At 32.6% G+C, this 12,250-nt stretch overlaps 2 protein-coding genes across 2 annotated transcripts; one reads left to right on the top strand and one right to left on the bottom strand.

Annotated features, from left to right (window-relative positions):
- On the bottom strand, positions 1–1,230 carry LOC129949958 (adenylate kinase). The gene is made up of 5 exons (XM_056061706.1): positions 1,136–1,230; positions 922–1,076; positions 586–822; positions 356–523; positions 1–284 (listed from the first exon to the last, which is right to left on the bottom strand). The coding sequence occupies exons 2-5, from the start codon at positions 1,021–1,023 to the stop codon at positions 69–71; spliced, it is 723 nt and encodes a 240-aa protein (XP_055917681.1). The 5' UTR covers positions 1,024–1,076; positions 1,136–1,230; the 3' UTR covers positions 1–68.
- A 3,638-nt stretch (positions 1,231–4,868) lies between these two features.
- On the top strand, positions 4,869–5,809 carry LOC129949526 (60S ribosomal protein L19). Its single transcript, XM_056061045.1, has 3 exons — positions 4,869–4,942; positions 5,058–5,164; positions 5,235–5,809. Exons 1-3 carry the CDS (start codon positions 4,938–4,940, stop codon positions 5,741–5,743), a joined length of 621 nt encoding a protein of 206 aa, XP_055917020.1. The 5' UTR covers positions 4,869–4,937; the 3' UTR covers positions 5,744–5,809.
- Positions 5,810–12,250: the final 6,441 nt, after the last annotated feature.

Below are 12,250 nucleotides of genomic sequence, written 5' to 3'. Positions count from 1 at the left end.
TATATCAAAACCAAAACAATTTACTATAATTTTTCTTCTTTAATACATGTTAAGGTCTTAAAAAGCAATCACGAAACAGCGCGTTTGCTGCGTTGGCGTTGAAATATATTATCAATGTTGGCAAACACATCACTGGCCTGCTTGGCAGCATCTACTCTGAAATGTAAGCCCTTCTGGGCGTAATAATCAATCAGTACCTTAGTCTGCTTGTGATATGACTCGAGTCTTTTTTTCAAAGCCTCTACGTTGTCGTCTGTCCTCTTGATGAGAGGTTCCCCTGTAACCTATTTTTGTTAAAGAAGAATTGTTGTAATTTTTTTTCCAAAAAATCATATTCATCGAATCGTATACTTACATCGTCACGCATTGGAACTTTAGGTGGATGGAATTCTTCATGGTAGGATCGTCCACTTGATGTGTGAATAAGACGTCCAGTAATTCTCCTCACGAGCAAGCTATCATCGATGGCAAATTCAACAACAGCATCCAATTCAGTTTTCCTCTTCTCCAGCAACTCGTCAAGCTGCACGAAAAATGCACTCAACACAATCCAGCCAAGGAATTTAATAACACAAAAATATATACCTTCTTAGCCTGTATCGCTGTACGTGGAAAACCGTCGAGAAGGAAACCATTTTTGCATTCTGGTTTGTCGAGGTTGTTATCTATCAAATCCACAACTAACTCGTCGGAAACTAGTTTGCCTTGGTCCATGACTTTCTTGAGATCAGCTCCTAGCTTTGAGCCTGAGGTGATCTCAGCCCTGAGCATGTCTCCAGTTGATAAGTGACATACACAGAACTTCTCTTTCAGCAGTGGAGCCTAAATAAAATTGAATCGTGGACACAATTCAATTAGTTATACAACAATAAAGTATAGTTTAATATGGACGTGGAGGAATAAGATAATTGAGGTACATACCTGAGTTCCCTTGCCAGATCCTGGAGGTCCAATTAGGACAGCTTTAATGCCTACATTTTCAGGTTCATAGCGATTGAGCGGTATTGATAATCCAGGAGCCATTACTCAATTTTTTTTGTTGCGCCAGCGAAAGCAAAAGCAAAAGCAAACCTTTCCTACGTACGAAACGAATAGGTTAAGTTAAGATATATAATTTTATATGATATGAAATTACTTTAATCAGAAAGTAAATGAGCCCGTCCAGAGTCCAATTATAAACTTATTCACATGATAAAGCAGATACGGCATCACTGATATCATCTGACAGCTGAGTGTGTTTCTATGTGTGCGTGTAGTCTTCATGCCCGATTTCCTGTTGCACCCCGATAGCACTACGTACTTATATTTATCTCAGCAGAAATTAACTGTCAACATTTGTATAGGTTTTTTTTTCTTTCAGTATATCTCGCGTACATAAATACAAGCTAATTTGTCGGTATGTACCCTATTAGAAATTTGATTAAATAAACTTTAATTTTCAAATGCGAAAATTTGTGAAATCCAATTGAAATGTAATAATTGTCAAAAATTCTAGAACTTTTTTATTTAATTTCATGCATGATATTTTGATGCACCATTTGCTTAGTCAATTAAATCAGAGCTTATAGAGGATGCCCTGAGCTAGACCTGATTAAAAAAAAGATACAGAAATAGAGCGATCTGATATCTCTGAGCAAAAACAGAAAAACAGATATTTTTGACAGTTTAAGTAGTATTCACATGAGCGCGACTAACGAACGACGAATGAATTACAAAATGTGAGTTTATATACGTTTGAGGACATATTTCCACACAAATTCGTAACAAAACGATGGCAATATAGTTTCTATTTGATTTACGATACATACTTTTACTTTTCAATATAATATATTAATAAATTTAAGAAAACAAATTTATTCGTCGCGGAAAAAATTATAGTTGATACGAACTGTCAAACTTTATTCGCGTTCCACATCATCCACACCCGCAACGAATAAAATAATCGCGCAAACTTAACCTTAAAAATCGTTCTTGTTTTGGTTTCGGTGGTGAATGGTGTTCGGCTGTGGCTTTATTCGCGACGAATTAAAAAAACTCTCATGTGAAAGAAACGTCAAAATCGACGAATATTCGTTCATTCGTTGGTCGTTGGTCGTGCTCATGTGAATAGTGCTTTATTTCTCTGTTCTGAGCTTTAACAAAAACCTTATGTAGTTGAAACTATACAACTGGATTCTACATTTCGCTTCCACTAAAAAAATGAAATGATAAAAAATTAGTTCTAAAATACACTTTTATTTAATAACTATTTAATTTTTTACAATTTTAATACATTTTCTTTACGAAACAGAAGTTGTTCCACGCATGGTTAGTTTACAAATGGGGCTTATTTATAGATATTCGCTTAACTCTTGCAAAGTGTTTATTAATCAAGTCCAGAGTTACGGCTATTTATAAAGCCTAAAATCTAAAAATTTAAATCTTAGTTTAGGGCTTAATCTCTGGTTTAATTATAAACATAGCAATTGCTGTGTATAAGTTGTTATTATTACAGCGAAATGTCATATTTGATTTTTGTTTGTGAATTGAAAAGCTGAAAAGTTATTTGGTGATCTGCCAAGAAAAACAAAAATATAAAAAACATAGTTCAATTTATTTGAATAAAGCGACAAGAATTTTTTTGGAATGATATCGTTTTGTCACATTTTTTAATATTATTTTTATATTAAACATCCAATTTGAAGAAATCACGACTTTAGTAACTCTCTATGAATAACCTCCAGTATATATTAGACTGCTAGTTGATTTATATTCCCATAGAAAAAATAGATTCGACCACTTAAGCTATGATTGCCCTTTTATACGTTTGGTAGCAAAATATTATAAACACCATCGCTTGTTTCTTTGCCTTAATAATCTTTATTTTTAAAGAAACTGAGATTATCTATTACTATAAAATTTTTCTAGCAGTACATGTGTAATAGATCAATCGGTAAACTTATCCTTTATTTTAAATCGTTGTGTGAATACATTTAATGTAATAGACTTGATTGGTGGGAAGTTACAGCTTTTAATTTGTTTTTGAAGAAATAGAAAAACATTTAAAACGATATTTCACCACGCTAAATGTATGTAATATTTTGAGCTCAAAAATATTTTACCGAAACACATTCCAAGACATTTCAGCTGTGCTAAGGTCGATAGCAACGCCAGTCTTTTTCAGCTAATCTTATATCTACATATATACTACACAAATTATGGCTTACAAAGCATTGTTTATTGACTTACGTTTATGTATTTTATACTTTTATAGCCTTTTCACATTAAACCAATAACCGGGTTTTCGGCAACAAGTTTTCGAAAACCCGAAAATCATCTACACCGAATATTTACACGTTTTCATTTGACATTTAAATTTATTTACCACTGACTGTCAAATTTTGTATTGAATAGAAAAACATTTCAGAATGAGCAGCAGAACTTTCGATATACTCTGCAATGAACTAAAGGATCTGAAAATGCAAGATAAAAACTTTAGCCTTATGAAGGTACTTATCAAGTTGAGTTTAGGCAAAGATCTATACGCGCTCCAAAAGAACGAATGGGATCCCGTCATTGAGTGGTTTTACAAACGTTTCGATACGAACAAAAAACTCCCAGTATATCACCATCCACCGTCTCGGATGCGCATAAAATGAAAATATCCAAGTACTTAATTTTTTCACAGTGAAGTTGTTCTGTTTGGTATGTATTCTCTCATGATTCAGTTTTTTTTTAAATTCTTCTAAATCTTCCAAAATCACCCTCATCCAGAGAGATCACTGAAGCTGTTATGATGGCCTGCAATTTCTCCATGACTACCCCTTTGATTTTTTACTTATGTCAAAAACCCAACGAAAATTCAATTAAGTTTGTGAAATTACTGCGGATAGCCATAATGCAATTTTGCTCGCATATCTGCATAATTACTGCATAGCCATAATGTAATTTTGCTCACGTATCTACATGTCAGATTTTACTTATGCGGCGAGCGACTGTAATCGCTCTGGCTTAAGTGTGCTTAAGTTGACGAAACTGAGAAAAATTGAACGAAACGGAGCTAGACTCCATTATGTTCACTCGTATTGAGATTCTTTGAATTCGCACGTTTACTTGTGCGCGCATATGCTAGCTTATGTCTATTATAGTTGGGCCTTTAACCTTCACCAAAAATGTACTTTCATACTTATTCTCCTTCACAAATGAACTTATCGGATTGAACGGAGTTACCGGAAAGTCTTTCTCCAGATTGTAAACGAAAGCGTCGAACATATTTGTGGCGACGAGTGAAATATTTGTTTAGACAGCAGCCATCCCATCAACTGTTTTGTTTACAATAATTTGAGCGCTGATTGTTTCGAAAGTTTTGTTTGTTTAGTTCAACTTTGAATTGCTACTAGTTTTCGAGAGGTTTTATATAAAACTTGTTGCTTACCAAAAATGTATGGCAAAACTTGAATTTTCGATGTATGTTTTCGGCCAAAACTGATAATTACCCTAAAACCGGGTTTTGCACTTGGTGTGAAAAGCTTATTACTTAATAAACTGATTTAAAAAGCATTCGAAATTATAAAATCGATAGAAATATAGAACCTTAAGTCAGTTTTATCCGATTTGGTTTTACTCTATTTCTTGAACCTAGCTGAAAGTGTTTGATTTTTGTCAATAAACTGAATGAATTGGAACAAAAATAATAAGTAAGCAACCTGCCTATCAATAAAGCCGCAAGCAATGTTTTTAATTCTACTCTACTTGTTGATGTTGATTGGAATACCATGTGAAAGCGGGGTGTAAGTTCAGTGCGTCTGAGTGAAGATTTCTTCTCGCTGGATGAAGTCGATTCTCATTTATCCCGTTGAACACACCCAATTCGAAGTTATAAATTTCGAAAATGGCTCCTACTTCCGCCCTCTCAAATATTCTGTCTTTTCAAGAAACTGCGAGTAAGAGTGAACACCATGAGGTACGGTTCCGCATAAATAATATTAAAAATTCCCTAAAAAACCTTATATCCAGTGTTTATTTATATATTTTTAATGTGACATTTACTTATTATTATATTTTTGTTAATTTTTTAGTTCGCTTAAACTTCAAAAGAGGCTTGCAGCCTCGGTAATGCGATGTGGCAAGAAGAAGGTTTGGTTGGATCCTAATGAAATCAATGAGATTGCAAACACAAACTCACGTAAGTTATTAATTAGTAATTTGAATTAATGTGAAAAGTTCAAACTATACAATCATTTCATTAATTACAGGTCAAAATATCCGTAAATTGATCAAGGATGGTTTGATCATCAAAAAACCAGTAGTAGTTCACTCCCGTTACCGTGTCCGCAAGAACACCGAAGCCAGGCGCAAGGGACGTCATTGTGGATTTGGTAAACGCAAGGGTACAGCAAACGCCCGTATGCCAACAAAATACCTGTGGATGCAGAGGATGCGAGTTTTGCGTCGATTGCTGAAGAAGTACCGTGACAACAAAAAAATTGACCGGCACTTGTACCATGATTTGTACATGAAGTGCAAAGGTAATGTCTTCAAGAACAAGCGTGTCCTTATGGAATACATCCATAAGAAGAAGGCCGAGAAGCAACGCAGCAAAATGTTGGCAGACCAAGCTGAGGCCCGCAGACAGAAAGTGCGTGAAGCACGCAGACGGCGAGAGGAGCGCATTGCTAACAAGAAGCAGGAACTTGTGCTTATTCAAGCTAAGGAAGATGAAGTTGCAGCTTTGGCAGCGACCACCGGTCCAAGCAAGAAGTAGTTTTCCTAGTTTGGTTTGTATCTAATTCCTTTTTAATAAAATTAACAAAAAAAAATCAAAACACAAGTTGGTGTAATTCTTTTTTAAGGAAATACTTTTGTTTATTTTATCAAAAGTCGTTGAAAAAGGTTGTTAGTTGTCACTTTCTCTTACTTAAAAGATGGGCATCTTATCTTGAATCTGTATTCTGATTGGAAAATGCTGACAACTTTCAACGAAATTGGGAAGTACACTTTAATGGATTGAGTATAAACAAAGTTTTAAAGTAATGTTAGACATTCTTAGGTTTTCCAGAAATGTATTTCTCCTAGTATGTCAAAATATTTTACTATATATTTACTAGTGAAGTTTGAAGTGATGAATAAAAGAGAAAAGGGCCGAGCTTTTTTGAAAGTCAGTTGGGTATATTCATTAGAAAGATATCGTTTTAGCAAAGAACTGAATTAATATCTGCTACAAAATGTAATGGGCGGTGGAAAATAATCATATTTACTTAGACTTTTGGGGTCGTATAAGGTCTGTTGGAAACTTGTTTTATCGTTTAACTTTTCGAGGTAAAGTGCCACCCACTCATCCTTAAGAAATGGTTTCAAGTGCATGTGTAATCAATTGAAATGTTGTTTTTCATTTCACAACACAAATTAATTGTTATATATTTCGCAACTGGAAGCAATACCTGTATTTCTTTTACTAACGTAATAGCTGTTAAAAAAAATATGAAATATTAATTAAGTTGATCCCCTACTGTGAAGAATATTTACATAAACAACGTTTTCTTTTATTTCGACGTGACAAATTATAAATAAATGTTAGGAAGAAACTAACTTTATTCAAGTTAAAACCAACTTTATTCAATAATTTCTTTTTTCGCGAACAACCCCAAACTTATTTCAAAAAAAAACTTGTCTAACTTTAGAATAGTGATACGCAATAATTTTAGATGCGTTTAAAAAGCAGATTTATATTTGAGTGTGCAAAAACCATACCTAGCCACTTCGAAATTTCTTGTGATTAATAAGAATTCCAAGTAAAATTGGTATTCAAATAATTTTAGGTTAATTTTACCTATGCTAAAGTTTGTTCAGATCATAACTTGAACAAATTGTAGGGAGTAAATTTAAATCTTAGAACTGCAAAACTTTGATTTTGATCCATTCTCTTCATAAAGACAATCCAATAAAATTATCTTCTTATATATAAAAATGAATCTCAAAATGTGTTAGTTACCGCATAACTCAACAACGCCTGGACCAATTTGGCCAATTCTTTTTTTTAAATGTTCGTTGAAGTTCAAGGATGGATGCGAGAAAAATTCCAACAATTGCCGAAAAACCATACAAAAAGCCCTTTTCTTTTTCCCATACAAATGATTTCTAACTGAAACTTAGTCGAACCATTTCGAACTCATTCAGCACTAAAATTTCCATTAAATATGCAAAGCAATGAAACTCCAACCTGCAACATTTTGAAGAACTCTGCAATGGCAAAGGTTTTGCAGCAATCTAAATTGATTGCGTGGGATGAATGTAAGATGGCACATAAAAAATCTTTGGAGGCTTTAGACAGAACCTTAAAAGATCTACGATGCAATAATATCATATTTGGTGGTGCAATGATTTTATTAGTAGGAGATTTTTGTCAAACATTTCCAGTGATTCCATGATCAACGCCAGCTGATGAAATCAATGCATGTCTTAAGTCCTCCAATTTGTAGAAACATGTCAAAGTGCTTCATTTAAGAAAGAATATGCGTGTCGAGTTGCAAAATGACCAATCTGGAAACATTATCTAAATAGCTCATTAACATTGGTAATGGCAAATTTTCTATAGAAATGTTGACTGGCGGCATTAACAAAGTTTTTGTCAGTTAACGCAATCAAGAGACGCATTTATTCAGAAGGTGTTTCCAGATGTTTCTCAAAATTACAGAAACCATGATTGGTTGAGCGAACGACCTACAGTTATGTTCATAAAAATAGCAGTACTGGTCACATTTTATTAGATTTTCAATTATTCAAATAACGGAAATTCTTACAAAAATTATTAATATATTACTTGCATCTAACGGTCTTTCGTTTTCATATTAGAGACTTTTAGCTTCAAGTTATACTCTACTTTTCGCGGTGAACACACATTATTTCAAACACTCTGGATATAGAGTGTTCATAAAAATAGCAGTGCTTTTCATTTTATAATTAAGAAGGTTAAAAATTCATTTTGTTTTATTTTTCGGCAAGTAAATATTTTACTATTTAAAGTGTTAAGTATTTGTAACATATAAGCATACAAATAATTAATAAACATTGGCTCAAAAATAAATAAAGGGACAGTTAAGATACTGCATCGATGAAATTCGAAAACTTATTAGAAAACTGCGTTTGAAAAATGGTCAGTAACGCCTTAAAATGGCAAAATAAACCGTAAACGCGAGGCCCAAAAAGGATGACTACTGAAAGAAGTGACAAAAAATTGTTCAGTTAGCAAAACAGAACCCTTTCATAGGCTCTAGGAAAATAAAAAATGGACTTTAATGGTCTTTTAACGCTGTCACAATACGAAGACGTCTTTTTTAAGCGAAGTTACCATCCCAAAGTCCATTTCGTGCCGAAAAGACATGTGGCAAAGAGAATAGAGTTTGTTAAAGCGCATAGAGATAAGGCAAAAGAGAAATGGAGGAATGTTCCGTGGAGCGATGAAAGCAAAGTCGTCCTGTTTGGGTCCAGGGGTAGTTGGGAATATGTGACAAGACCCTAAAATGCAGCAATCTAAAACAGTGAAGCAAGGTGGAGGAAAAATTATGATATGGGCTTGCTTTTCACACTACGGGGTTAAACCTATTTATCCTATCGGGCGTACAAGGGAAGTAACCGACTATGTGGAAATTCTCGAGGATGTTATGTTACGCTATGCTGAAGAGGAAATGACGTTGGTTTGGGCAGAAGAAGTTATGCGCTATGGAGTGTCCCGCTCAATCCGCCGACCTTAACCCCATCCAAAATTTGTGGGGGGATGTTAAGAACGCAGTTCATAAAGCAAAACCCAAGATTTCGAAAGAATTGTGGGAAGCATTGGGTGATTCGTGGAACGTAATACCAATCGAGAGTTGCCAGGTTTTAGTGGAGTTGCTGCCCCGTAGATGCGAAGCATTCATAAAAAACAATGGTTATGTAACAAAAAACTAATTTAAGCTAACATTATTTGTATACTTTCATATAACTTATAACAGTTTTTCTTACTTCTTACGTAAAAGATCCAGTACTTTGTCATTCACTGCTATTTTTATGAACAGCCATATATTTAAAATATGGTTTTTACTGTGACAAAGCTAACGGTAAAAAATCGATAATACTTATTTTCTGTTATTATGAACAAAATATTTTAGATTGTTATTAGAAGTTTAATGAATATATTATAACGTTTATATTGAAGGCCTTTTCGTTTTATTTGGAGAGCACTACTATTTTTGTGAAAACAACTGTAAATCTGCCAAATGGCGGAAGTCCTCTTTTTTTGTGTAACATTGGTCATAATAAAAACATTTATTTTTAATACTGGCGGTTATATCGGGCTTATGGGTTGAAAGAGTTTTGTGTATCGTGTACCCAGTAAGAATTTGATTTGAACATAGAAATTCCGGTTTAAATTTTTAAGATTTATGAGAATTTTCTGAACCATATTGAAAAGCAGGAGAATTAAATATAAATAGAATTCACTATTTATTCTCATTTAGCAATCAAATTAGCTCTGAATTTCTATGCGAAGGATAATACTCCAGAAATCAAATCAAATAAATTCTTTTACAAGTTTTAACAGTAAAAACAAGACATTTTTAAATAATTCTGAGAATAGGGAAATCTCTGGAATCTTAAAAATAGAACCTGTTTAAGTGTTAGCTGACTCTGTTAGAAACACAAAAATAACTGACATTATGTAGTCCAAAATGCTTTCCTTAAACTAGCTTCATATAATAAATATTTTGTAAATGCCAATAAACACATCATATATCCGTAACATACTGTAATTTTTGCATTTACTTTGATTTGACAGATAGGCTGATGAAGAAATAAAACGAGGCTCTAAAATGAAAGCAGAAATCAGCTAAGGAAACATACACATCATTTGTATTACCCCACGTCTCTACTAGTATCATTTATTTATATTATTTTTTTTTTAGAATACAAAAGAGAAACTTGAATTCTTATTTGATAAGGTAAATATTTCTCAGAATTTTTTTGTGAAATATTTCATTCGTGAAATGTGAGCAAAATAAAAAAAAGATACATGTTTTATTACTTATAAGTATCAATACGATTCATATTGTTATTAAAGTTGCCAGGTCGAAGAACTAACGAGAATAAGTAGCTTTCATAAAAATTGACATAAAATATGTTCTATGGGTTTAAGTATCTATGTACGGTATTATTAATGTTTTTGCGCATGTTTTTCCTTGCATCAATGAAGTGCGAAAGAAAAAGGAATAAAGAAAATATGAAATAGAATTAAATCTGTCTCGGCATGCACGTACAAGCTATTCTTGCATGTTTTTGATGTTTGTCTTTCCTTTTCTTCATATTTTTTCGCATTTGCTTCACTTCATGATCGTGTTTAGTAGAGGTTATACCTCAATATGGGACACGAAAGTGAATGCAAGGGGACGATAGGTATGCCACTACTGAAAAAAGGTTTGTGTCCAAATTTGAAAATAAATATGACAACTTATAGGTAAAAATTACCAACATAATTCAAGTCCGAAAAATTTTGAAAACACAGATTAATGAATTCATCACATTTCGTTTAACATATTTTCCAAATAAACTCACAAAATCCCTTACAAACTTAATTATATTAGATTAACCCAAATAAAGATGACCAAATATAAAAATAAAGTATATAAGACGACAGTATATCCAATTCAGATCAAGAGTTTATATTTTTAATAAAGTTATTACTTACACAAAGTTGCTTAGATGAGTTTAACCGTTGTTTCTGTTTAGCAAAATGAGTATGTCAAAAGAATGAAAAATATGACCAAATGGAATAAAAAATGGCTATTTGACCAAGTGATAAAATAATGACCAAATTTGGTCACAGATGATAAATGAGCCAACGTATGTTGGATACACCGAGTGATAGCCGATTAATGCGCATTAAATATATGCGCTGTGTGATACCAGACTATGTTTCAATCGGCCAGGCATCCCGTGAAGGAAGAACATAGTTGAAAGCAACTTCAAGTTTCCCGGAGTATTCCCAGAGAAACCAAACAACTGAAAAAGTTTATTTAGAATTTTTAGTTAGTTTTTCTTTTTGAGTTGAATTTAGAAAACTATGTCATCTAGTAGTGTCCAAAGGCAATTTTCAATCGAAAAATGTACACTCCATACTAAAACCATATCAATACAAAATAAAATGAAAACCACATAGAAACAGGTACAGCTGTTTTGACAACTTATTGGCAATGACAAATATACATTTTATTGAGGGTAAAGGCTTAAATATATTCAATCTTTTGTCTTTTACCAACACGCTGGTAGTTTCTGACTCTCATCAATATAGAACTAAAGTGAAAAGTTAAAACGGTCTTAGCTTTCACTCTTTCAAAAACCCCAATATATGCAAACAAAGATGAAAACAACGAGTTGTAGATGTCTCTCAGATCTAATATTTATGGTGAGTAGCCTTTTTCGACAGGTAATGACATACAACTTTAAAGTACTGAACACAATCTTTGTTCTCATTAGTAGTTAGTATGTAATTCATTTTATTTACAATAATTTACAAGAATTTTATCCAATATTTTATATTTAAATATTTATTTATAACAATCTATCCTTGTAAATATCTTTTAAAAGTATACTTACAGTCTTATTTAATAGAATTCGCTAAACAGATGAATAGTTATACAGTGAATAAGGATTTATGTAGGCTCTATGTAACGTTGCGAAAAATCCTATTTATAAAAAATTCTGCTATAAATTTTAGTTATACAATGCTTATATAAAAAAAAGTACCAAAATGTCTATAAAATCAGCTTGTTGTCATAACAACTAAAATATACAAAATAATTCCAATTATTTTTATGATATTCTCTTTCGAAAATCTATATTTATTTTAAATTCTTCGTTTCTTCTTCGGCTCACGAGCTAAATTGGAGAGGCATTATTGTTTTTATTTTAATTTCAAAAAGAGAGGAGAGAAATCAAAATGACATTTACGAAATAATAATAAAAATAATTTCCTTATGCAGGCTATATTCAACCTCAAAACGAGTTTAGTTTATTATGGGACTATGCAACCTTGTATAAGTTTTATAAATAGCATTTTTGTGTTTAGAGGCATTATAGAGATTACATAACTTTATTTAGGCTCTATACAGCGTTTTTAAATAAGACTGTTATTTTCGATTTCATAAACAAACACTAAAAGCACCTTTATCTAAAAGCTTTTTAAATTTTATCAGGCCTTTAAATTTGTTCAGTTTCACCAAGCTAAAAATGGGAAATTTCA

The sequence above is a fragment of the Eupeodes corollae genome, chromosome 3 (genome assembly GCF_945859685.1).
Source record: "Eupeodes corollae chromosome 3, idEupCoro1.1, whole genome shotgun sequence".
NCBI lineage: Eukaryota > Metazoa > Arthropoda > Insecta > Diptera > Syrphidae > Eupeodes > Eupeodes corollae.
This window is presented reverse-complemented; position numbering and strand designations above follow the sequence as displayed.